The following is a 26,476-nucleotide window of genomic DNA, read 5'->3' as shown; positions in this document are numbered from 1 at the left end:
TAGAGATCACACCACCAAGAACCTCCTGCCAACATGAACTGCCCCAAATCAAGGACAGCCTTGGACAAATCATTTCCAAATCCTCATAGCCATAAATACCCCACTGCCTACATCAGTATCTGAGCAGCTACCTAGACTCCATTATTCAGAAAATGCCAGGTTTCCAACAGAGCAGATTTTAAATAGTAAGCCTTTGGTTACCGTTGCCTTAAAATAAAGCTCCTAAAACATGTTTTACAAGCATTTTTTCTGCTCTCCAGTGACACCTGGAAGTGCTTGGGACTGAAGGAATATGCAAACTACACATCTGATGCAGAAATCCTTATTTTCAGGCAATTTTAAGAAGCTTATTTTTTAGCTTTACAAGTTACATAAAAATACTACCCAGAGAACAAAAACTAATAATACTCAATCCTGTGAAGAGGAAAATACAATCCTTGCCCAGATCCTTACATATCTTGTGGAGGAGGAATCTATGGTTAAATTCCATCTAATTGATTAAAAGAAAATCCATGACAGCTCTGATTTTATTTTCATTCCATGATTAAATACACATCATGCCTTCATTAGCAAAAATTACAGATGGGAATAAAACAGATGCCCAAAACACATCCTGCCAGAGTCCTTGAAAATTAAAATTTCCTTGAATTAACTCTACCTGATGCCAAAAATGTCACAGGCTTTTTACTGAGGCTGTTATCAGTAGTGTACTTTGAATCCTTTGTACTACTATGCTAAAAAAATCCTCTGTTTGGATTCCAAGTTACATTTCCTAGCATTCCAGCTGGCTGCTGGGCAGGGGCAGAACACAGGACTACAACAGTTACCCAAATGCTAACGAGCCCTTGGTTTTGGCACTCAGGTTAGAACCCAAGTCTGACCAAATATGCAAAGAATTATTCTGGGACTGAATTTTTTCAGCACTGCTGATAAACCATTCTCCCAACTGAATATATTTCATTTTGCAAAAAGATGCAGCCATAGGATTTCTATCTTAAAGACATCAACAGATGGGTCATGGAGGGAGGACTCACCACTGTGCAAAATAATGCCTTGATTGCTGTCCTGGGGAAAGGACTGGAAGTATTTATTGACCCTTAAAGATCTCCTGAGCCCTGGGAACGAGGAGAAATGTGGAAAGTAGGAGAAGCAATTCCCTGATAAGCAAACATGACCTTGCCTGTGAAACAAAACCTGATTGCCTAAGAGGGCCTCCTTGATGTTTGAAAGAACAAGTTTATTGTCACCTGCAAATGTGTTTGTCGAGGCATGAAGAAATCTCATTTTCCTGCCTTTCAAGTAACAGCAATATTCTGAGATTACAAAACAGAAGAAATGAAGGCAACGAAATTGAGCAGAAGGATTGCACACAGAAGTTTAATACATATATACATACATGTAAAAAAAAGGAACAAGGAATGGATACTTTTGCTTTGAATTCTTTTGGATTTATGCAGTTAAAATCCATCCTGAGAAATTCACTGGAAAACTTCTTGTCATTGTGGCTCTGAAGACATTCCTATATAGCAGGTTAATAATGAAGGAGGCATATGTTACACACCAGAGGCTGCAACATCACACCTTTATGTATTCATGAGGTCAGGGAAAGGAACTGACCAGGCATGAACACACTCGGGAAAAGGAGATTTAAAAACACTCCCTCTGTGGGAAAAGAGCTGAGCTACTTCAGAGCAGACACAATTATGGTCTGAGAACCTTGGAAAACCTGAATTTAAAGTACCAACTGGTCGTTTTCTGAAAGTGCTGTGGGTTTTGTATTCATTTCCCTCCTTAACAGCTACCCTCATGTTCATTGAAGATACAACACTTGCATTGCAAAAGCTTGTTCCCTACTCCACTGCACAACAGAGAAATGAGATTTTTGCTTTGTAGGATACCTTTACCTCTACAGGTCACTGCTTACCAGCACAGAAACTAAATATCAGATAATCTTTATGTTTCAAACACAAATATCACTCAGTAATATTGTCTCTGTACTTAGCACCTTTGACTTCCCACTCACTTACAAACTTGCAGCTTCCCTAAAACAAGTAAGGTTGTAGCAAGGACACAATTTATGGGCAAATTATGCAAAGCTGAAATGTTTCTAGGGCAATGTTTTATAGTCCCTTAGAGCTCCATACATAGTATTTTACTGTGCACTCGAAAAGCATTTATTTACACACGTGTCTGAGGTTTTCTGTCAGGTTTAAAGTTCAGACTTTTCTCATCTAATCTAATTTGTCCAAGATGGATGGCCTCACTTTTTTCTTTTGGAAAACCAATGCTGTTACACTGTTTCCAATTCTTCCTCCAAAGCAAAACTTGGGTGTTGGCAGCTCCTCCAGAATTTCAAATCCTGCCAGACAGAAATTGAAATGCTTTTATTAGAAGGAAGTCGTTTTATTTGCCTCTTGGATAACCCTTTGCAAACCATTCTTTATTCGTCTGGAAAACTCGCAGTTAATCTGGGAGTTTATAGGACTGTATTGTTACACTGCATCACTGCTTTATACAGCTGAAACTCTTCCATGGATAATAAAATTCCTAGCTGGCTGACTTGCACAAATTAACGGCAGAAAAGATGAGAACTTGCCAGTAATTCTGGTTCCCCAGAAGGGATGGTTGTTTCAGATCCACACTGAGTTTCAAGTCTCAGGCATGAGATTCAGGAGCTGACTGGCATGTAAAAAAAACTCCTAAATGGATAAAAAGGGCAGCTGGGGAAGTGACAGAAAAGGTCACAGACTTTCCTTGGGGTAAAAATGTTACCCCAATTTTGGAGTAATCAAAGGGTGAACTGGGTCTAGGAATCAAAGATCCCAAAAGTATCAACTGGCCACACATACTTTCCCAGGGTAATTAGACCAAAATTCCCAACCTCCAAAGTGTCAGGAAACCTGTCCTCCCTTGGCACTGGCAAACACAGGAGCTGTAACTCCCGAGGAAAACAGAGGGAAGACAGGCTGGAGCATTTACTGATCACTTCACCTCCTCTAATCCTGATCTGGGAAAGTCAATATGCTAACACACACATTAGAATTCCCTCATCCCTTCCTTCAGCAACCCCACGTTGGCAGAGGGCTCTGTTCAGCTGCTTACCTTCTCTGAACTCGTTCAGCAGCTCCTCCTTGGTCCAGTTGCAAGAGGTGATGAGGAAGAAGCCCTCTGGTTTCAGCACCCTGCACAGGGATCCCACGTACAGCTTCCGCTTCCCCACCGCGTCACTGGGGTCGAGGCTTATGGCATCAAAAGTCCCCTTGTCAATGCAAATATCAAAGCCTGACAGCTCAGCTGAGGGTGCCAGGAAGTCTTCCACCTAAACCAGAAGTCTGCAGCTGTGAGAACAATCTTCTACTTGGCAGCTCCTGAATCTTTAATGCAAAGCAAGACTTTAGGATACAAAGGTTCAATCCTGACAGTGGGTGTGCCAAGGGAAGGGTAGCTCACAGTGCCATGGCAGTTTCTTTCTTCTCTACACATTGTGTGATGATCTATTTGCTGTAATCTAAAGCTCAAACTAACGCACTTGAAGCTCATTCTTTAAACCATTATTTGTACTTTGATCCCTGCCATGTGCTAGGCACTGCACAAATGCAGGAGAACACATAGAGCCTGCCACAAAGAGATTTTACAGACACACAGGAGCAGAGACATCACACAGGTACAGAGCAGAGGTGTAGAACAGCACAGCAGAGAGCTCAGAATGACAGGCAGCCACAGAATCTCTGTGGCAGAGGCTGGAAGGGACCTTTGGAAGTCATCTGCACCTACCCCTGCTCCAGCAAGGCTTCTCAGCCTTCCTGCTGTTCAATTACTGGTAGGGATTCTGTCACTTAAGGATTTCTTCCTCTACCTCAAGTTTGAAATTCACAATGTAGCAGCTAAAATACAGAACTTGCTACGTGGTAAACCACTACTCTGCTGCCTGTTCCAAGCAGGGTAATCTTGTTAGCCCTAATGACTGGTACAAACGAAAAACAAATAACGAACAAAAATCTTCCCATAAACAGATTTATTTGGGTAGAGTTCTCTCACAAATAGATCTCAAAAGACATCATTCATTTAGTACACTGCGTAGATCTGAATATCAATTAGCTTGTTTAATCTTGGGCTCAATTGCTTTCTATTTCCTCAATTGCCTTTCTCTCAAGACTTACCTTTAATTTAATGTTAGACATCCCTTCTTTCTCTTTTACTTTTTCTGAAAGCTGTATTGCAGAAGGTGAATAATCAATCCCTGTGAGATTCGTGTAGCCAGACTTTGCCTAGACAGAAGCAGAGAATCTTAATCAGTGTGCTAGCAATTGTTTTTATCCAGCCAGTACATTCCCTACAACCCATCTGATCTCTCCTCCTCTTAATAACAGGGAAAAAACACAATTCACCTTTTATTCATTTTTATACCTGTTACCATTACAAGAGCTCAATAGCTGATTGAGCTGAAATAACTTTATTCTGCCCAAAAAAACCTCACCAAAAGAACTGATGACTGAAAGCTGGTTTATGTCAAGTGGAAAACTGAGCACAACTGTGAAAAGTAACACCCTGGAGTAGAACAGGCTCTCTTATCTGCACCAAAAGTAACTTAGAAAACAGGAATTTTCAGTAATGACATGTGACAGATGCTTCAAAATAAGGGAAAAAACCTCTCTGACATGTAACATTGGAGACTGTGCAATTACTTAGCTTATAACCCAAAATTTAAGAGCCAAAAGATGTAATGAATTGCTCTAGGACAGAAATCCACTGCAAAATCACACGTTTTTCTAATTATTCATGCTAATATCTATTTGAATACAACTATTTGCATGCTGCCAGGTGTCTGTATCAGCAATTTTCAGGCAGGTTATGCACCACATATAATAGCACACAGAGGCTTTGTTAATCTAAGTTTGTTGGAGATAAGGATAACTCGGCTTAGGGAACTCAGTGAGATCACAGCAACCCTTTGGCAAAGCAGGTGGGCTCCTGGCATCAGCTGGAGCTGGGCACGTGGGAGGGGAGCAGGGACACACGTCCTTGCTCTGAGGTGGAAGCTGAAGGGACCAGCTCAGGGTAGAAGCTCAGGGTATCACATGTGTCAGGGGGTTTGGCAGGATCCAAAACTGATGGAAGGGCTCTGATCTGCTGGCCAGCTGCAGGCTGTCACAGCAGAGACAGGGAGGAGGCTGGGGTTTGGAAAAACACATGGAGTGGTGTTAAGCATCCAGCTGCCTGTCTGCTTGTTCCAGAGGCTGACACCTCAACTGCCAGGAAAACGATGAGGAGTTTCCACAACTGTCCTTCCTCCTTGCAGCAGCCCCCCAGGCCTGAGCTCGGTGCTAACCAGCTGTTCTGAACTGAGGGCTAATTGCAGCTGAACACAAAGACACTGTTGTTTGCATGGGATGGAGAACATTTATTGCTCAGGCTCCTGCCCACGTTCCTCCCCGGAGCAAAGCAGGCTTCCTCAGATGCCTGTGCTGAAGGTTTGGGGGTGGAGGAGTAGTTCCCACAACAGCTCCTCTGTTTGCAAAGGAAAGGCTTGAGTCACTTCAGGGAGTTCCCATTCACTCCTCTAGTCTCGGGGGCAGAGAAGGAAGGTTTGGAGATAAACAACATTAAATGCTGCAGAACCTGTAGGGCCTGACTGCGACAGGAAGGGATCCTTTGCTTGTGCCAAACGTGACCACGCTGCACCCTGCAGCTGGCCTGCTGCCCTGGAGGTGATTTTACTGCTGCTGCTCCTTGAAGAAGCAGATGGAAGAGCAGAAGGAGTTTGGAACATCATCAGCTCTGCCCTGTATTTAGGGCTGACACCACACTCGGCTGAACACTCTGCACTTGAGATGTTCCTCAATATTGGCGGCTCCCACGTTACTTATAAAAATAAGAGGAGGCCAGAGCTCCCTGTGGCAGAAAGGCTTCCTCAGAAGAGCTGGAATTTTTGCAAGGCAAAAGAATTATGTCACGAATCGAAGCTACCAGATCCCTGAAGTTCACAGGGGTAGGACCACAGCCTACTAAACATATAAAAACAGCGAGGGGTGCCACTTATGTGATATTTATGTACCCTCAAGTAGTCTTCTTGCAGAGAGCTGCTGCTAATGTCCTCGGTGACTGAGATTTTTCCAGTATTGCCATTTTTACCCCATGGTGGAGTCCAACTCCAGTGGCAGAACAGTCCTACAGCAGCTGCCAAAAGAATTCCAACTTGATTTCCAAGCCTTGCAGCTAACACACAAAAAATTGCTTTTACATCAACTATGCAAGTGAGATCCTGAATTATTTAGCAAAAATAAACAAGGTAATTTTTAAAGCCACTTTTCAAGAGGGAACTGGACTGAAAATTTCCTATGAAAGAAACCACAGTACTGTGAGGTGCCTCATGTAAGGGAGGAGGGTGCTCTCACAGGAGTTAATAGTTTTTAAAAGCTATCAGGCTGTCATTTTCCTATAGTATGTATTGGAAAATCAGTTTCCCGTTTGAAAGTGAAGTCTCAAAAATTGAAGTCTTACAAATAAGATTTTTCTGTTGGGTACTTCAACCATGATAGAGCTGTCACTGCACTCAATAATCACCATTATCAGGCTAATTTCTCTTAGTGAGATGAGCGATTTCTGCTTTTGGTGTCATAAATTTTCCTGTGCTGTGGTGTAGCAGCCAGTCTCCATAAAGGCTTCAAAGTCTTCTAAAATCAAAGTCTATGTTAAAAGAAAAATTCCACCTCAAACCTGACTTTGTCTTTCAGTCCTTCCAATTCCTACAGGAGCTAATGGAGCCAACGGGGAATGCAAAACAACAGGAGCTGTGGCAATATTACAGCCCCTTTCTTTACCAACTCCCCTGCAGTATTACACCAAAAAAAGTCAATCAAAAATAGGAAAAATATACTGGAACTCCTGAACATCTTGTGCACAACAAAAACATCATAACACTCCAGAGCATACCCCATCAGATTTCCCACCCTGACAGAAATGGACACTTCTTTAAAAGAAGTGTTAACAACTTTTTAAGTTACTTACATTAAAGCCCTTGGGTCTACCTACTTTTTCAGATCAATAATGAGTGTTATTATGAGAACTGAGTGCAGAGAAAGGGTTTGGCTTTGTACATTAAGGGTACTTTGTGAATTAGTCAACTTAGTTTCCTTATCAGGGGGAGTTTACACAACAATGGGAAGAAATGCAGTTTTAAATGTGGGGAAATAGGAAAGTAAAGTTAAAACAAGGGATGCTCAGGCTGATTGATTTAGAGAAATACTTCAGATTTTGAAGCCTGAAGTATTGACACGTTTTGCATTTCACACAGGTTACAATTCCCCATGATTACCACTGCCGCTTGTCAGAACTGTATTTAAACTGCTTTGGTTCTGCATAAAAAACACACAAACTAAGAATACCAACCAATTCAACCAGTAAAACACCGTTCCCAGTCCCAATGTCAAGCACAGAGCTGTCAAAGGGGACCTTGTGCTTTTCCAACCACCTGATTATGCGCACCATGCTTTCTTCTCCAAACCTGGAAGAAACAAGGGTTCAGGTAATTAAACCAGAAAAAAAAGTGCAAAAGGTACAGCAAGTTTATTTCATCAATCACTCTCTCCAGCTTTTGCAAAACCCTTTTTACTGTTACTAAAATAAAAGCTGCCATAGCTCATATTCCATGTTTGCTTTGTTCAGATGAAAATTAATCCTGCAGCCTTAAAATTCACTGAAACACTGGGAGGTGAAAACATTCATGTATTTAAAAAGGAAGCAGCAAGGGCACTTGTGTAGCTAAACCTGAGCTCAGGGATAAAAAGCAAATTTGTCAGTAACATACACCTCAATTACCAGCTCAATTTCTATGTAATGACACTTGTCCAAGTGCAGCTGAGCAATCTTCAGTGTGAAATTGGGCAAGAGAGGAACTGCTGGTTTCAATGGTAAAACTCCCCATCATTTTGTCAGCAACTCATCGAATTGCTGGCTGTGGTTTTGCAATGTCTTTTATGGTAAAGAAACAACAGAAACACTCTGCAGCAGTTATTTTATTTACCAGATTTCCCCGGTATCTCCAATGTCTTGAAAAGTTTGCAGTTCTCTTTCATATGCAGCATCCCAGCTGGAGTCAGGGGGAGGAAAGAAGAGGATATCATAATTAATACTGGGAAATATTTAGATTAAAGAGGGATGGGAAGAAAAATTGAAAGACAGATTTAGGCTAGATATTTGGAAGAAATTGAATGTGAGGGTGGTGAGGCACCAGTCCTCAGCATAAGGAAAACATAAACATGAGGGAGAGAGTCCAGGGAAAGTCTGGAAATGCTCCAAGGACTAGAGCCAGGCTGGGAGAGCGGGGGCTGAATTCACCTGGAGAAAAAGCTCCAGGGAGAACTCAGAGACTCTTCCAGTGTGTAAAGGGCCTCAGGAGAGCTGGAGAGGGACTGAGGACAAGGGATGGAGGGACAGGACCCAGGGAATGGCTCCCAGTGCCAGAGGGCAGGGCTGGATGGGATATTGGGAAGGAATTGTTCCCTGGGAGGGTGGGAAGACCCCAGCACATGGTGCTCAGAAAAGCTGTGGTTATCCCTGGAGGTGTCCAGACCAGGCTGGACACTGGGGCTGGAGCAGCTGGGACAGGGGAAGGTGTCCCTGCCATGGCAGGGGTGGAAGTGGATGGGCTTTAAGGTCCCTTCCAACCCAAACCATTCCATGATTCCATGAGAGACTGAGAAGGCTCTATGCTCTGCGTACCAGTGCCACTTTACAGAATCACAGATTCTCTAAACAAACAAATAATACACAAACCAGGGACCGCTGTGTGTGGAGAGGGGACCGTAAAGACCTTTCATTTCCACTCCCCGCGCCGCGGGCAGCCTCCCCTTCCACAGCGCGGGTGGCTGCGAGCCCCGTCCCTCCCGTGCCCGCCCCCGGCCGGGCACACCCGGTGCCCGGCCCGTGCCCCGGCACTCACTGCTCCCTGGTGCCCAGCACCGAGGGGCTGAAGGGCTCGTCCCCGGCCAGCGCCATGCCCGGCCCGCCCCGGAACCAGCGAGCGCTGCGGGCGGAGCGGCCGCGGCCGCTCCCGGCCGGGAGGACCCGGGCTCGGTGATCCGGCCCTGAGGCGGGGCACGGCCCGCTCCGAACCCTGCCGTGTTTTCTGATCTTCTCTAATCTAAAATCCTGTCCTGGGAGTGTCCAAGGTCGGGTTGGGTGGGGCGTGCAGCGACCCGGTCTGTGCGAGGTGTCGGTGCCCATGGCAGGGATTATAAGTAAATGGTCCTTAAGGTCCCTTCCAATTCAAACCGGTCCGTGATTCCATGAAAATCAGCGCAATATTTAAAAGAACTGTTTATTCTTTTCAATATTTATTCGTTGCAAATGTCACAGACGTTATTGCTGTTACAAGGTTTATTGCAAGGTGTTTTAATAAGAAAATAAGAGTGATAAACGGCACTGCTGCACAGTTGCCTCCTGTACAGCTCCGTGTGTGAGAACCACGGCATTTCTTCCTAATATCCCACCCATCCCTGCCCTCTGGCAGTGGGAGCCGCTCCCCCTTCTCCTGTCCCTCCATCCCTTGTCCCCAGTCCCTCTCCAGCTCTCCTGGAGCCCCTTCAGGTCCTGGAAGAGGCTCTGAGGTGTCCCTGCAGCTTCTCCAGGTGAGCACCCCCAGCTCCCAGTCTGTCCCAGAGCAGAGGGGCTCCATCTCATCACCTCTGTGGCCTCTTCTGGACAGGCTCTGGCACATCAGTATTCCTCACGATGAGACACATTGAGGGGCTGGAGCGTGTCCAGGGAAGAGAACAGAGCTGGGAAGGGGCTGGAGAATTCCTGAGGGAGCTGGGAAGGGGCTGGAGAATTCCTGAGGGAGCTGGAAAGGGGCTCAACCTGGAGCAAAGGAGGCTCAGGGGGAATTTCTGGCTCTGCACAAGTCCCTGGCAGGAGGGGACAGCCGGGGGGACTTGGGATCTGCTCCCAGGGAACAGGGACAGGAGGAGAGGGAACGGCCTCAGGTTGGGCCAGGGGAGGCTCAGGGTGGATATCAGGAGGAATGTCTTCATAGAAGAAGTTGTTGAGGGTTGGAAAGGGCTACCTTTCCAATCAAATGTTTCCACTCCAAGGGTTTGGAGTCCCCATCCCTGGAGGTGTCCCAGGAACCTCTGGATGAGTCACTCAGTGCTCTGGGCTGGGTCACAGGTGGTTATGAGTCACAGGTTGGGCTCGATGGACTCAGGGGTCTGTTCCGAACTCGATGGTCCAACGCCTCGCTCCGACAGCTTCCCACCCTCCCCATGCGGGTACCCCACTGCCCCCCGGGACTACACTCCCCATGAGGCCCCGCGGCGCCGCCGGAAGCGGGCGTGCGTCCGGCGCGCGTGCGCCGTGGCGGCGGCGGCGGCGGTGTGTCCGTCATGGCGGCGTCCATCTCCGGCTACACCTTCAGCTCGGTGTGCTACTGCAGCGCCAACAGCAGCGCCGACCACGTACGTGCCCCCCGCCGCCACCCCGGGCCCGCGGGGCTCCCTCACGCTGCACCCCGGCCGGCGGTTGCGCTGCGGAGCTTCCAGGCCGCGCCGCCGCCGGTGGGGCCCGGCCGCGGGTCACAGCGGGCGGGGGCGGCCCCAGACGGACACAGCGGGGCGGGATGTGGAGTGTCCGGGCGGGATGTGGGGCGTCCTGCCGGCTCTTTGCGGGATGTGGGGTGTCCGGCGTGTGGGGTGCCCCGGATGCTCCGCGGGGTACCCGAGATATGGGGTGCCCGGTTTGCTCCTTCCCGGCTGGGATGTGGGGTGTCCCGGCTGCTCCCTGCGATGTGGGGTGCCCGAGGCGCTTCTCCCGGTGTGTGTGGTCCCCAGGATGCTCCCCCCGGGGTGTGGGGTCCGCGAGATGCTGTCCTCAGGATGTGGGGTACCAGGGGTGCTCCCCGGGCGTGTCGGGGCTGTTCCCCGGGCTGTGGGGTGCTCCCCGCGGGGTGGGGCTCCCGCAGGACTCGGGTTGTAGGAGGAAAACGCTCCTGTAAAAACTCCATGAGCGGCTTTCCAGCAGCTGCGACTGACCACGGGCGCAGTGCAGAGCCGGGGTGTTCCCGAATCCCTCGGTTTTGTTGGCACATTTTTAGCCTGAGCTTGCTCTTTTCCTCTGCACCTTGTGCCAAAACCTCCTGATTCCAGCTCAGTCTCCTTCTTCATTTTGGGTAGGGATGGAGAATAAATTAATTTACCGTAAGATTGCCTTACTTCTAAATTGCCTTCTGGCTTTTGCAGTCCCTGGTGTTGTTCAGGGTCCAGCCTAGTCTCCACACTAAAATTTGTGTAAATCCCCACAGGTTTAAACTCCTCTTCCCTTGGCTTTGCTGGAGCAGAGCAGCATCCTGCTCAGGCCTCCTTCTCCTGCTGGGGCTGGGGCAGAGCCCTCCCTTTTGTGTTGTGTTTGCCTTGTGTGTAGAATGTTCCTTTTGGACAACACATCCCTGCTGTTGTAAAAGGACGCTGGCAAAGCAGAAAATCAGCTTTGGTGAAACCTCAGGAAAGTTTGTATCCACTGCAGCTCAGATGTGTCTTGTAAACTTCATCTTTGTTTCAGTTTGAAGCTAAGAAAGTTACAGTAAACAACTGCATATAGTGGATTTTTTTTTTTTTTTTCTATTTTTAATCTCCTTCTTTTAAAATTGCAGGAAGGATTTCTACTAGGAGAGGTGAGACAAGAAGAGACTTTTAGCATTAGTGATTCCCAGATCAGCAACACTGAATTTCTACAAGTGATAGGTAAGTGATGTAACTTTGAGTTGTTCTGAAATAGGCGCTGCTGAGGTTTCAGGTTTTCAGGAAGTTTCATTAAGAATTGCTTCTCATGTGAGACCATCACAGGGTGTGTCAGGATCACGTTTGCCACAGTGTCTGTGTGTTTGTGGTTGAGATGTGAGGGAAGGAGACAAACCTTTGCAAGTTACAGGGGGTTTATGCACCTCCTTTTATGGAGGAAATATTATTTATTGAAGATATTTGTCTGTATTCCATGATGAAAAAATTACTGTGGGGAATTTCCTGCTTGATACAGTTGCTTAAATACAGCATGTGCTCAAATTAAAATTAATTCATTGCTTGATTAACTGATACTGAAAGGGGCAGATTTTCAGTAGCAGGTTTGGATGGATGGCTGGGAGTTGGTGACATCATAAACTGTCACATCAGGACTGGACAAGGAATATTTGTCAGACAATTTGTTGATAAACACAAGTTCTGTACAGCTGATGTGTTGTGAAAACTGAACAAAGATAAAAGATCTTGCTCTTAAGTGTTGGTCAAAGGAGAATTTTTTAGACTTGAATGAGAAGGTGTTCAATGTTTGGTTTATAGAAAATAGGAAAGCCCTGAAAGAAACTGCCTTTTTGTTTCTAGATATATAACCAGCTGTTAAAATATATTTAAGCCTCCTTAAATACCTGGCTTTGTGAATAAGATCCCAGATAACAAAGCAGGGTGTGCATAAAGCTCAGTGAAAACACAAACAGCTCTGGATTGACTCTCAGATGTTATTCTGACACAAAACAGGTGATCTGTGAACATGTGCAGTGGTACCACGTTACATCCCAAGAGATTTCCCACCTTGCAGTGGTGATGGTTTTGTGCTCTGGACTCCAGAAGGTTGAGTAGTTTCCTGTTCTGGTTATTCCTAAGAGAACACTGGTGGTAAATTGACTATGAAGTGTCAGTAACGAGCTAAATTCCAGAAGATAAAGGCATAGCATTTTTTGTGTTTGCATATAATCACTATCAGAGAGTTGCTGATGGCTTTTTGTGTTCAGACAAAACTGACAGAGCCAGTCATTTTTAGGTTTTTAAATTAGACCTTGCTCTTCAGTGGTCACTGATCTTGATTATTGTTGGCAGTGATGTCACCACCTGCAGCCTTGGCCTGGTTTCCTAAACCAAGTGTTTGTGGTGTTAAAAATTGCTCCCTTTTTAAATCATCCCTTTGTCACATTGTTGGTTAGAGTGACTTTATGAAAATGGAAATTACCCACTCTTAAAGACCTCCTGGTTATTTTTTTTATTTGCCATTTTTACTTCAATATTTATTCACCAAAATTAACTCTTGGACTCCCAGTTCAGTGGTGTTTAAATATATATGTGTGTGTACATAGTATGTGTACTATATATATACATATATGTAAATAAGTCAATGTGTAAACCTTAAATTTAAAATGTTGGCTGCTTCATGGGGTCTGAGCAGGAGGTTTCTTGCTTCCTCTTTCTCAAAACTCAAGGTCTATGTAGCAATATCATCACCCAAGAATCAAGAATGTTGTTGCAATGTATTTGCTGGAAGGAATTGCTGTAGGCAGGAATAATTGTACTTACAAGCTTTGTTAGCAGATTGTTTCCACAGGTTCCTGCATGATGGTGTGAAAATATTAGAGTTGATACAATTTTATATCAAATAAAGGGAGTCAGTAACTCTACCAGCAGCATCCTGAGGAGTTGTTGCCAGTGGGAATGTGCAGTTTCTCAGGCAGTGTGCCTGGAATGGATGCTCAGGGCCTTGTTTTGATAGACACCAAATGTGCTGGGATGTGGATGTGTGCTGGCTGCTGTTCTTGGGAGCTGTGTTCCATCCTCTGGTGCCTCTGCTGAGATGGCAGCCACAGGAGCAGCAGGTGGTGAATCACTGCAGGGAGGCAGAGCTGGAACAAAGTTACTGCTCAACTCCAGTGGAAATATTTGTGCTGTGTGGTCTCACAATCCCAGGATGGTTTGGGTTGAAAGGGACCCTAAACCCCGTCTTGTCCCACCTCCTGCCATGGGCAGGAACACATTCCACTAGACCAGGTTGCTCCAAGCCCCTGAAAAAATAGGGATGCTTGGTGTTGGAAAGATAATGTAAGATTGGATCTTTACTCTTTTCTCACTCTCCTTCAAGATTACTTATGTGTTACAATGTTTGCTGATGAAATAAGCATCTGAGCATTTATCACAACCTTTCCAATGAAAAAACACTGCCCTGACTTTTTAATATTTCATATAACAGAATCATAAAGTGCAGCTAAATATTTTGAAATTGCTTTCAACCCCTTTTCTCATTAGATATTCTGTTTGCCTTGCCTCTTTAAACACTACAATGTATTTCAGTGATTCCCTTCCCCATCCCTTTTTTATTCCTTGCTGCTGTAACAAACAATGTATTTCATGCAAGTAATTTGTTGTGGAAAGGTTTAGGAAAAAAAACCCCAAAAATCAGAAATGCCTTTGTAAGGAGTTTGGAACTATCAAAACTGTGTATTTGAGGCTCAGATAAATCTCTGTGTATCTGAGCAAGTGTATGCCTTCCCTGTTAAAATTTTTGTTAAAGTATTATTTATTAAATATTTGTCAAAAATATTTGTTAAAATATTTTTCTATGTAAAAGGGCAAATTATAAAGTGAAGGCAGTTTTCTGGGTATGGTGCTGTGTCATCAAGTGTTGAGACATTAAGGGCAGTGTGTAGTCTGACACAAATGCTTCTTGCTCAGTAGCTCTGATGTGGAAAGTTCATGCAAGATATGCCACTGTAATTTCTCTTTGCCTGGATCAGTTGGACATATGTCATTTTTTTTGTTTGTTGTTGCAGAAATCCATAACCATGAGCCTTGTTCAAAACTCTTTAGGTAAGCTTCTTTTGTTGTCTTGCTGTGGTGGCTGCAGAATATAAAAATAGGGAGCTGCCTGCAATATATTAGCATTTCAAATGTCCCTGCCAGTGTTTGCTCATCTGATGGTTTTACAGAAACACACAGAAAGGGCACCAGCCATGACAATCAATGTAGGAATTTACAGTTTTAATATAGCTTGGAAGGGGTTTATTTCTCTATCTCTTTGGATTTCCATCTTGTGTAGCTGGTGGAGGTAGGACAGCAGTCAGGTCAGCTCGCATCTCTCTGATGATGAGGATGAATGTCAAAATCAATTTAAATTATCGTAGTCTTAGGCTGGCTCTGCCTGGGCCTTGTGGGTCACAGCATCCCCTGTGTCCCCTAACCCTGGTAACTTGCTGGGTTAACAAGTTGGTTTGTGCTTAGTGGAACCAACCTGCACCAACTAATTACTCTAAAATTTTCAGCTTGCTAGTTACTTGTGCCTTCTGATCTCCTGAACTCCAGGATTTAAATTAAATATGAGGCTAATATATTCTATTTAACAGCTTCCATCTATTTACATGTAGATTTTCTCTATAGCCTTCACTTGTTACACAGTGATGGCTTCTAAAGCACTGTCTAGAATTCCTTTTGAGAAGGATTTCCCAATTAATCTCCTCTTGTCTTGAGAGATTTCCAGCCAATTAAGAAGACACAGTAGCTTAGACATTATGATTGACACTGGTTGCATTAAAGAGAAAAGCTGCAGTCAGTCACTTGCTGGCTGTTAATTACAGAGAGGGTACTCTTAGCCCAGTGATTTAAATGCTGCAGACTCCACACATGGAGATAATATCCCAGTGTCTGGTCAGCTCCTCCTGGATCCCAGGGATGCTTTGTGCAGCACATATCCACACGGATCACGTTCTCTGCTTCCCCCAGGCAAGGAATTGGTTGTTAGTGCCAGAGCTGATGGAGGAAGGGGAGCAGGCAGGATCTCACTGCATGCTGCTGCTCAGGAAAGCTGATGAATTCATTTTCTGCACAGCACCAGAAACTCTCACAGCTCATACACTTTTTATCAGGGCCAGAGTGTGCTGTTGGTTATTCCTATAAAGCACAGACAGGGAAGGAGTTGGAATCCACTACTGACCAGGATTATAAATAGATATTGCAAACATGAATTGAAAAAATTGTGCAGATATAACATAGTGTCCCAAATTTAGCATTAGCTGTAGTCTGAGTTTTCCCAGCAACTTACACCTTGAAGCAAATGGTGTTTCCATCATTATTTACCAGCCAAGCCCTGAGCTCAGGATTTGGTGGTTTTTTACCCCACCCCCCACAAAAGTTGAAGTCATAAACTTGTAAACCAGAGCATTTTCCCACACTGCTTTAGGAGTTAGTGTCAGCTCTTGAAAGAGACCAAGGAGGAATCTGTTTTCAAATGTTTTTCCTTTTATCATGTACTCTGATCTACCTGAATTTCTAAACCTGTCTGCATAGGTAGATTTATAAATTCCTAAATCTGTCGTGTCCACAAAATAACAACACATCAGGGTTTCGGTTCAGCTGTGGAAGCGGAACCATATGGAAAGACCATGATACTTTGAATTATTGCTGACTCTTTTGGCTTTAAGCATCCAGCCATGTGAGTAAATTGCAGGATTGGAGCTCAAAAAATTGATTTGGGATTGCATCTAAAATGGCCCTGCTTTCATTTCTTCTGGGCTGGTAGTCCTCTAATTATCAAAACAGGGTTTTACAGAACACTGGTCAAAATAAAATTGCACAGTGCATTTCTGTTGGCAAAGGTAAGGCTCTGGAAGTTGCTTTGTTTTGTCTAGAATGCCATCTACTTTTAGAACACTCAAAGTATAAATTATTTGCTTTATGTGAAATATGTGTGTATAAACTGTGTACCTAACTTTCTCTCTTCCTTCTTGTTCAAGCTTTTATGACTATGCAGGCAAAGTTAATGAGGAGAGTTTGGACAGAATTCTCAAAGACCGAAGAAAAGTAAGTTTTCTATCTTTTCCTCTAGTTGTAGGCATTAGAAAGAGTGGATTTGGAAAACAAATGGAAAAAAAAAAAAAAAAAGGTAGTTAACTAGAATAAATACTTCCTTTCACAAATCTGATGGTTTGTTTTGTTCCAGGGCTTATCCTGTACAGAAGTTGATGGATTTGTGGTGCTTAGATTAAACTGAGGGCCATGTCTAGTTTCCCTGAAGAAATTCAAAGGATTTAAGTGTAGGTCTCCAAAAGTGTAAGGCTGTATTGAGCATCTCTAACCCAAATCTCAAGGAATTAAGTTTGTTTAGTTGTCTTAAAGCTTTTGGGTAATGGTGATAGCACAATATCAGCCCCTTTACTCCCAGGAGGTAAATCTGTGTCTCTGAGATAACACTGTGGGTTTTTCCTGATGTACTTTGATTACAGAACGTTATTGGATGGTACAGATTTAGGAGAAACACTCAGCAGCAGATGTCATACAGAGAGCACATCATCCATAAACAGCTGACACACATCCTTGGAGTACCTGATCTCGTCTTCCTTCTCTTCAGCTTCATTTCCACTGCAAATAATTCAACACATGCTTTAGAATATGTGCTTTTTAGACCAAACCGCAGGTAAGCAAACTCTGGCAACAAATCAGTCTTCATTCTTTGTTCTGCTTTTTACTGCTATTCTTTAAACTATTTAGAAGTTTGTACAATTGCACTTAAAGAAGGCTTTGTGTTTGTCCAGTGATGTCTTGGGGTGCTTATTAATGATGGCAAGTTTTATTCCTTTGTTTTTGTGGGGTTTTTTTTTTTGTGCAAATAATTTATAAATTATAATTAGGGTGAGCAAAAATTCTTTTCAATCTCTAAATTTTCAGACAAAAAAGGTCTATTTTAGACGTCAGATATCACTACCATGTTTCTTACATTGGATCTGAATGTATCTCTGGTAGTTTGCACGTTATTTAGTTTGCACAAACTAAATAAACCTTCAGTTAGCACAAAGGTTCTTGGAGGTGTAGAGGTAGCTCTTTAGTAAGGGTTTTTGATCCTGCATTTGTTTTGAACACAACTTGTAATACTGAGCTACTTTTATAACAAACCTAGTGCAGAAGCTTTAAAATTAGATGAGTTCTGATCATCAGAGGGATGGGATAATATCAAGTATTTGTAAAAGAATCTTTTTCAAATGAATTAAGGAATCTTTCTGGACTTTCTCTGCAGGTATAATCAAAGGGTGTCACTTACTATTCCTAATCTAGGCAACACTAGTCAACAGGAATACAAAGTTTCTTCAGTGCCAAATACTTCTCAGAATTATGCCAAAGTTATTAAGGAACACGGGTAAGGACTTTTCCTTTTTAAATAAAGTAGTCATCAAGCTCTACACTCTGTGCCTCACAGAGAAAACTACAAATGTGCATGTTGAGCAGAGAAAAACCAGTTCTGGAGGAGAGTGGTCAGTTCCCAGTGTGCTTTTTTCCTGGTTAGAAAGAAGAACCAAGGGAACTTGGTACACTCTTCAGAAAAGCAGAGCTGATGTGGCCAGTCCATGCTGGGGCCCTTCTGGCTGGAAGCTTCTGACTTGATTTCCACCCAGCACCCGCCTCCCCAAGGAATTCTGTGTGCACTTGAACTCTGCCTCAGAAGAATTGAATTCTTGATGTTTTTCCTTAAGTATTTTCAATTAAATGCCATAAATTCAAAGTAGCTTTTCTGTCTGTTAACAATGAAATTATACAAGCTTAAAGATTTTGGCACAAGTTTAATCTCATTCAAATGAGACTTTATTGTTCCAGAAAGAATTTTGGTATTGAATATGCTATTGTCCAAATTTGTTTATGACAGTATGGTACATTTTTTGCAATATACTACTGCTAAAATAGCATATTTAGCAGTAAGATATATTTTAAAAATACAGTGATAGACTGCTTAACAGGAATTCAAATACAGCATGAGCTAGAAACCTGTATTGTCTTTTCTCACTAATGATTTCTGCTTTGTTTTCTTTTTTAGTACTGATTTTTTTGACAAAGATGGAGTGATGAAGGACATCAGGGCTATCTATCAGGTTTATAATGCACTTCAGGAAAAAGTACAGGTAACATCCTTTACTCTGTATGGGTCTATATATATGTGGCACCTTTAATTCATCCTTTGGTTAAAGCAGGAGTGGAGGAGATGGAGATTTTTAGAGCTCATAAACAATTATCATGAACTGTAGGAGAATAAGTCTGACTTAAAATGTCTCAGTTTCTATTTAATGTGAGCATTTGCAGTGAAAGTGGTTGGTACAAATAGCACCAATTTTTTCTCTTTTGCAAATAAATTATTTAATACTTAGTGAATTATGGGAGGTGTTACTTATTTTTAAGGGTTTGCAGTGAAGAGAAACCCTGCTGAAGGCTGTAGGGATTTGCAGAGGTTTAAAAATGACTCCTGGCTCTGGGTATGGAGCATGAGCAGAGCACCATCTGTTAGTTAAAACTTGTGAACATTTTGTGTGGAGCATGAGTGAATCCTGCTCCAAATGTGCCAAAGCATCTGAAAATGCCTGGAGTGTCAGCTCTGCTCATTGTGAGCTTGTCAGTTCACAGCTTGTCCTGTGTGAAGAGCAGTGGAGCTGTGCTGCCCCGGGAGCTCACACATCTGCTAATTGTGCTGGAGTCACAGCTTGTTCCCAGGCTTTCCCTTTACATCTGCCCTGGGGGGATTCATGGCTCTGATCCAGCTCAGCTCTGCTGGCTGGCTCCTGGAGCAGGGAACAAGGAGCAATCCCTCCAACCATCCCCTGCACCTGCCTGCACAGGGGGAGCTGCTCTTTCTCACTGGGAAGTTGCACCTTCCAACCTCCTTTGGAAGGTGGGTAAGGCAGACACTTTCAGGGCAGCTTCAGGGAATAGGAAAATTTCTCTTCAGAGATGTATCCATTAGCTAATTGTTGTGTAATGCTGTTCTTGCCAGGAGCATGGCTATCCTCTGTGCTCCTGCTGTTGTTTCAATTACTGTCTGGAAAAATGGAAATGGGCTTCTGTGGCCTGGAGAAAAGGAGGCTGAGGAGAGACATTGTTGCTCTCTTCTCCCGGGTAACAAGTGACAAGAGGAGAGGGAACCACCTGAAGTTGCACCAGGGGAGGTTTAGGTGTAGCCCTGGAAACTGAAGCCTTCTGATATTTTCATAGTTTTAGTTACTCTTCCATGAAAGTAACATAAGCATAAGTTGTTTATCACATTCCTTCTGAGAAACATCTTTTGATGGACGTTTCTCGTGAGCAGTGTGCTTGGGAAGGTGGTAACTTGATTATCCAATCCCTGTTCATTGTCGAGAATCTATAAATACTGGAGTCAGAGAATAAAGGGATGGGTTTTTGTTCTGACACAGAGGTGTTCATGTGAATCATTTCATGTCCTCTAGTGACACTTTAGTTTGGAGATTTGGAGCAATTTTTTTCCCTGAGAGGGCTGTCAGGCATTGGAATAGGCTGTTCAAGACAGTGGTGGAATCACCATGCCTGGATGTGATCATGACCAATACTTAATTTCACAGGATCACAGAATGCTTTGAGTGGGAAGGGACCTTAAAGCTCATCCCATTCCACCCCCTGCCATGGCAGGGACACCTTCCACTGTCCCAGGTTGCTCCGAGCCTCATCCATCCTGAGCACTTCCAGGGATGAGACACTAACCAGCTTTGGATCTTATTACAAATCTTCTGTCATGATGAGTTATTTGGGAAATGCTTTTCCTCTATAATGCAGCAACAGCCAGTAAAGAAAACAATCTTGAGGTTGAGCATTTCTGCTACAGTTAAATCCTGCTTTTAGTTTTGTGCTTAGATGGCTTATCTGGTTGTAGCGTTATTAATGGTGTCATGAAACTATTTCTTATACTTTTGCCCAATCTTAGCATATCTTATGTTTTTCTCCCAGGCAGTATGTATAGATGTAGAAAAAAGTGAACGTGTTGTTGAATCTTTTCAAGCTGATGTAAACAAGTTAAAAAGGCAAATCGCACAAAAGAAGAATGAAAAAGAACAAGAAATAAGTAAGTTGCCTTTCAATTACCTTTTTTTTTTTTTTTCAGAAGCAGATGCTGTAAGAAGAAAAGGTTTTGTGGAATTAAAATAATAGTTGTCTTGCTGATAACTCATGGGAAAAAATGTCCCATTGGGAAGGGCAATATGATGAATTTATCTTGAATGACACCTGAGCTGTGAAAGTGTGTGTTGCAGGTATTTCTGCTGGAATCATCCAGTGTTAGCAAGCTTAAAATATAGGAAAGAATGAGCAAGTCAGTTTTGGAAATAACACAGGAAAAGATCAGTTGTAGGAAAAGAAAAATGGGGGAAAAAAGCAAAAAACTGGAGAGATTCTTTTGGAAGGAGAGAAATGGGGTACTGTGCTCACAGGCCAGGAGCTATCCAAGGTTTTGTAGTTGTTACTCCCACTCCCATTTGCTGACTTAGTGGTAAAGCTGTTTAGCACTGAAGTACGACTATTCAGTGTTGAGGTAAATCTTTGTGGGTGTTGTTTATCTTATTTTGCTGCTCCATGATTTCCTGAGTCAGTGAGCCTTGCTGTGTGAGCAGATTTGGCTGATTGCCACTGTCCCTCCTTCCAAAAAAACTGAGTGTGGCCTCAGGAGACTTTGGTTAGCAGTAGTAAGTTTTGTGAAGCATTTGGTTCTTTCCAAAGAGGCATTGCTGATCTAATTAAATTTGTGAGTGCAAGGGAGGACTGAAGGTAGAGAGTAGGGGCAGAGAATAGGCAAATGGGAAGTAAGATAAAAACCTAAATAATTCATAAGTAAATTACACATTTCAGCAAACACTGCCTCTTTTTAGCCTTGTTTTGAAATGATAAGCAATGCAATCTTGTCATTTTAGCTGTGGGGTGTTTTTTTATTATTTCTGTATCCTGTAACCTAAAGCAGTGTGTGACAAGTGATGGTTTAGATGGGTGAACACCCTAAACTCAGCCTGCTGCTTCTGTTACTGGTATTTTAATTTTCTTCAGGCAGCAAAGTATTGTTATCACATGAACATTTTAGTGCACAGTTTGATCTGTCAGCCCAAGTTCTTCTTTCTCTGAACCTCAAAGATAAGGTGACAGAGCTGGGATTAGCCCAGGACCATTTAAAAGGTGGAAGTAAATGAGTCACTGCTGTTTCCTGCTTGGCTGTAGATGAAGTAGGCAGGGAACTGCTACTATGGGGAAGTAGAGGTGGATATTTAATGTGACTGGAGCTGATCCCAGCACAGATGGGAAAAGCTGGAGGAGAAGGAGGAGGAGGAGGAGGAAGAGCAGTCAGCACTTAACTCTGGGTACTACCAGGGAGATGCAAATGCTGGACTGAGAATTCATGCCAGAGCAGAGAATCATGTGAGAGGGCTGAAACAAGAAAACATGCAGCTTGGAGCTCTGCAGTATTTTTAGATGTGAGTAGTTAATTACTGAATCTGGCCTACTGTTCCCTCACTTGCTCAATACTGGGAGAATTTCCTGTGTTTTAGTGAGGAAAAGAGAGCGTTTGATTCCAGTTCCTGCAGGAGTATTGTGTGAGAGCTTCGTGTTCTTCCAAACTTTGGGTTAACAGGTTATGACTTAAACACTCCATTATAAAAGGCAGTTAAGAGTTTAGTTGCCAGATCACTGAAATAGTTCTGTGATAGCAGGATGTTCCAGGCTTTGGTGAGTGCTGTGCACTTCCCAGATGCCAGGAAATCTCCCACTGCAGTTCTCCTGTTGTGGCCCAGAAATGGAGTTCTGTTATGTAGCCACTTGAGGGAATGTAATGTGGTTTTTTTAATTCCCAAGAGACATCTCAGTGGCTTGGTTAAAGGAGCTCTCACCCTGCATTTGGGGTTTCTCCAGAAATACAGTGATACAGTAAATAGAGCTGATCCCATTGTGTCCATCACCTTATACATTCCAGTGTCAATTCTGGCAGGTTTCTTGGTTAATAACCCCTTAGGAACCAGTCAAAAACTTCAGCCTCTCCCAGTGCTTAACAAAACTTCCTGCCAGGAACTCTTTCCTTGTGTCTAATGTACAGTGCTCAAATTTACCTTTATGCACCAGCCCTTAGGTGCATTTAAGACTAAAATGGCTTCTTCAGTCTTCCCTACTAATCCCAGTTATTCCAGCCTTTCCTCTTGTGTCATGATTATTAGATCTCTAACAAGTCCTTGAGTTTTGTAGCAAAACACAAGTTTCTCCAGTTTTCCCTATTTTTTAAACTGTGATGTTCATAATTACATATATTCTGGTTGTACTTTTAACAGCTACAGTGGAATGATGCATACCTGTATCTCCACAGCTGAGCACACCTCATGCATACTGATATTTGTAGTTTACATAAATCAACTTTCTTTTCTGCAGAAGGATGCAAGTGTTCCTCATTTTGCAGCTTTTGCAGTTCATTATTCCTGTGCACATCTTCCTCAAATTAATTTCCAGATCATCTCATTTAAGATGACTTTCATGTTCCTGTTCTGAAACCCTGCTATACTCCCAACTATAACACCATCATTTAGATTTTCAATGTGAGTGCAGTTTTTAAAATAATAATTTGAGGGAAGAAGACTCAGTGATTTCTTCACAGGTGTTATGAGATTGTCCCCTAGCACAACTAGAAGCATTGAAAGTACAAAGTGATATTTTTAAGATACAGTATCACATATCAATTATTATAGATGAAATGTGAATAAGACACAGGTGGAGAAGAACAGGCAGGTTGAGCCCTAAGGTGCTTTCTGATGTGAGAAGGAGCTGAAAAATACAGAGAAAAGATGAGGTGGGAACAGCAACAGGCCTTGGAAACATCCTGTAGCTGTGTTTTTTGGGAGCTTAAACTGGAGGAAATGATCTGTACAGGAAGACTGTGCACATGAAAGTGTAGCATTCTTGCGCTTGGATAGTTTATTTGCTTTCTGACTCATTTTGGGTTTGAAATGGGATCACTGGGATAACTGAGCTGTGCTGATCCTGATGAGGTTCATGGCTGCACTGCTAAATTTAGAGAAGTTTGTCACGCTCTAAGAGTAGGATGCCGTGTTAAGATTTGATGAGACGGTCAGGGGTAGTGTATTGATGACTCTCTAAGCCTAAAATCAGAAATATGAAAGATGAGTAGAGCAGACTGAGAGGACAGCACTGGAGTTGGAAAGCAGTGCCAGGGATGAGCATTTGATAACGAGCAGAAAGAAAAGAGGACAGGCGAGATGGTCACAGCTCAGGTATTTGGAGCACATTGCCAAGAAAGCATTAATTACCCCCTGTTCTTTGCTTTGTAGGAATGCAGCAGGCAATTTTAAGCAGGCAAATGCCAACAGATAACGTGGAACCCATGTTTGTTCCCCGAATGTCCTACACTGGCTTTGCTGTGGAAGGCTGCACACTCGAAGATTCCGACGTCTCCGATCCTCCCCCGCCGTACTCGGATTTCAACACAACCACTCAAGACAGTTCTGGCAGCCCCGGGCTCCTGGAGAGCAGCAGCGTCTTCATGCCTCGGCCCCAGGCCGTCGGTTCTTCCAGTTACGTTTCCACAACTGCAGGATTGAAATATTCTGGCAATGGAGCATCCATGCCATCTTCCCAAAGAGCGCTCGCTGACAATGTTGACGAATCAGAAGACAGTGATTATGAGAATTTGCTTGAACCCACAGAGTCCTCTGACAGTGAATATTCACAGACAAGGGAGTCACGACCTTCAGCACATCCCGATGGTGATTCCAGGAACACTCAAACTTCTCAGATTTGATAGGGGGGAAAACAAAGAAAATCCACTTGACACTGTTTTTTCATAATTGTTACCGAGAGATTTTGGGGATTTAACCCGGAGGAAATGAACTACACAGGCTTACTGTGCACACAAAATGTAGAAGACTTGCACTAGATGGTTTATTCACCTTGTGATACATTTTGCAAGTTTTATAATGGAATCATTAGGATAATCAAGTTGTACTAATACTGATGAGGTTCATGGATGTACTGGTAAATTAGGCAAAATGAAATTTATAGAGATCTTGTAGCTTTTGTTGCCATATTTTCTTTAAGACAATAAATTGGGATGTAGTAACTAAGCACAGTTAGTCTACAGATAATGTTCTCAAATCAAAACTTACCTCTTGCACTATCATGCCTTGAATTTTAATTTTTGAAAGGGAATAAGAAATATATCATCCGCCTTCAGAATAGCTTTCTATGGTAAGCCAAATTGGCCTTTGCAAGCAAAGAAATTTTGATAATTCTGAGAAGCCTGATTGGAAAAGATGTGGTCAACCTCCTTCTGTGGGCCTGCCCTCATCTGAGGAGGGGTTTGGTTCGACCTTTTTTACAAAGAGAATGTGTCTCACTTCAACTGATGGTTGCCTTTTTATCTGTAAAGGGTTTTTTGGGGGGTGGGATGCCTGGTAAATCATCCAGATGAATGTCATAAATAGAATTATTCTGGTTTCACTGGGTTTACAATGACTTTACGCCACACTAGCCTCATTTATTGTCTCATGTGTTCTTTTAGCATAAATATGAAGTGCACATACAGGAGTAAATGACCGACAGAAGTAGTAAATTCCATCATGATTGGACTTTGGAGTCTGCAAATTACAAACATCAGAGACTGCTACTTGCATTTTATTTGCATCTGAGTATTGGATTTACGCTTCTAGATGAGTTATTTTATGTGATAAATAGGGGATAGGGTAGGAGAAGATTGTTTGGAGAGTCCCCTGGGTTTATTACCTCTTTTCCTCTGGGTGAATCATGTAAATGATTATTTTAATTTGAATTACAGCTCTCGTCAGAAAACTGCCGTTTGGGATAAATGAAGTGTGGTATATTTAGAGAATTTCATGTTTGGATGCACTTACTTTTATTTAAATACTGCTTGTATGCTAACGTTGCCCAAATATGTGAAATTGTGCCACTAAGAAGTTTGTATTATTGGACTTTATCCCTGATGTGTAAATGAGAAAATACACATTTTAAGATGAGGTTATCTGCAGCATTTATCACTTGGAGGTATCAATAGCCACTTCTTCAGTTTACACCCAGAACAGCAAAGCAGTTGCTTCAAAATTTTAAATATCTCAAATTTCCATACTGAAATTTTAGTCTTTTGGGTCATATCCATAGGCAAAAGTCTGTTCATTACCCTCTCCTTACCTATACTAAATTAAGCAAAATAACTTTGGGAAAAAATGAGATGTTAAAATTGCCACTCTTCTACCGAGTGTTTCCACCTTCAGACATCTAGTGCTCTGGTTTTAACTATTTTACATTGTTCTCATTAGCCTTAACTGGATGGATTTTTGTCTTGGAGTGTTGCAATCCCTGGAACAGAGACCTTGCTGTGGAGTCACCACCTGTGAGCACCTGTGGCTCAGGTGTGAACGTGTCGATGCTGGAATCAGAACTGACAGTTTGGCAGCCACCGACTTCATTTTTATTCTGCACAGAAACCTGCAAAATGTACATCTCTGACAAAGCAGTTAAATGTGACAATAAAATCTTATTTAATCCTAAGATGGATTTTAATGCTTGTCAGGTTCCACGTTGGTGGAGGAGCTCGCTGGGAAGCAGAAGTGCAGTTCAGAAGTGGTTTGTTCAGCCTGGTGTGCTTGGGGGACTGAGGGGATGTGGCAGAGGCAGCATTCCATGCCTGACATGTGTGCTTATGTTTCTACAAGATCCTTGAATTCTGGGGTTATTTAACAAAAAGTTCTGCTTGGTTTTCCATGCACCACATAGGTGGAACAGGTGTGTCATTGTGCCCTCCAGCCAGTGCCTACCTGCAGCTATTTTCATTCACCATAAATGCTGACTCATAAGAACAAGGGTGTGGCTTTATTAATTGGTGGTTTGTTTTTTTTTTTAATGTAGGTAAT

General features: G+C 43.1%; 2 protein-coding genes across 3 annotated transcripts; one reads left to right on the top strand and one right to left on the bottom strand.

The window, feature by feature from the left end:
* Positions 1–1,350: 1,350 nt before the first annotated feature.
* Positions 1,351–9,151, bottom strand: EEF1AKMT2 (EEF1A lysine methyltransferase 2). Of its 2 annotated transcripts, none has more exons than XM_023930011.2 (6): positions 8,942–9,151; positions 8,024–8,089; positions 7,390–7,504; positions 4,161–4,268; positions 3,103–3,319; positions 1,351–2,359 (listed from the first exon to the last, which is right to left on the bottom strand). In XM_023930011.2, exons 1-6 carry the CDS (start codon positions 8,995–8,997, stop codon positions 2,232–2,234), a joined length of 690 nt encoding a protein of 229 aa, XP_023785779.1. In that variant the 5' UTR covers positions 8,998–9,151; the 3' UTR covers positions 1,351–2,231. The 2 variants fall into 2 exon arrangements, with proteins under 2 accessions (XP_023785779.1, XP_023785780.1); XM_023930012.2 differs by lacking the exon at positions 8,942–9,151 and adding an exon at positions 8,776–8,839.
* A 1,124-nt stretch (positions 9,152–10,275) lies between these two features.
* ABRAXAS2 (abraxas 2, BRISC complex subunit) lies at positions 10,276–26,114 on the top strand. The gene is made up of 9 exons (XM_086899072.1): positions 10,276–10,454; positions 11,645–11,735; positions 14,579–14,615; positions 16,535–16,601; positions 17,024–17,214; positions 17,812–17,931; positions 18,604–18,688; positions 20,517–20,631; positions 23,882–26,114. The coding sequence occupies exons 1-9, from the start codon at positions 10,383–10,385 to the stop codon at positions 24,349–24,351; spliced, it is 1,248 nt and encodes a 415-aa protein (XP_086755198.1). The 5' UTR covers positions 10,276–10,382; the 3' UTR covers positions 24,352–26,114.
* The last annotated feature ends 362 nt before the right edge of the window (positions 26,115–26,476 follow it).

This window comes from Cyanistes caeruleus, chromosome 8 (assembly GCF_971803275.1).
Source record: "Cyanistes caeruleus chromosome 8, bCyaCae1.hap1.1, whole genome shotgun sequence".
Taxonomy (NCBI): Eukaryota; Metazoa; Chordata; class Aves; order Passeriformes; family Paridae; genus Cyanistes; species Cyanistes caeruleus.
The sequence above is the reverse complement of the archived record's forward strand: the minus strand, read 5'-3'. Positions and strand labels throughout refer to the sequence as shown.

Bases quoted from the DNA above. Each gene is read 5' to 3' on its own strand.
- EEF1AKMT2 (XM_023930011.2), bottom strand. From the start codon at position 8,997: ATGGCGCTGGCCGGGGACGAGCCCTTCAGCCCCTCGGTGCTGGGCACC. The intron at 8,090-8,941 runs GTGAGTGCCGGG...CCCTGACTCCAG, and splicing joins GTGCTGGGCACCAGGGAGCA to CTGGGATGCTGCATATGAAA. The intron at 7,505-8,023 runs GTAAATAAAATA...TGTTTCTTCCAG, and splicing joins GGAGATACCGGGGAAATCTG to GTTTGGAGAAGAAAGCATGG.
- ABRAXAS2 (XM_086899072.1), top strand. From the start codon at position 10,383: ATGGCGGCGTCCATCTCCGGCTACACCTTCAGCTCGGTGTGCTACTGC. The intron at 10,455-11,644 runs GTACGTGCCCCC...TTAAAATTGCAG, and splicing joins CCAACAGCAGCGCCGACCAC to GAAGGATTTCTACTAGGAGA. The intron at 20,632-23,881 runs GTAAGTTGCCTT...TTTGCTTTGTAG, and splicing joins TGAAAAAGAACAAGAAATAA to GAATGCAGCAGGCAATTTTA.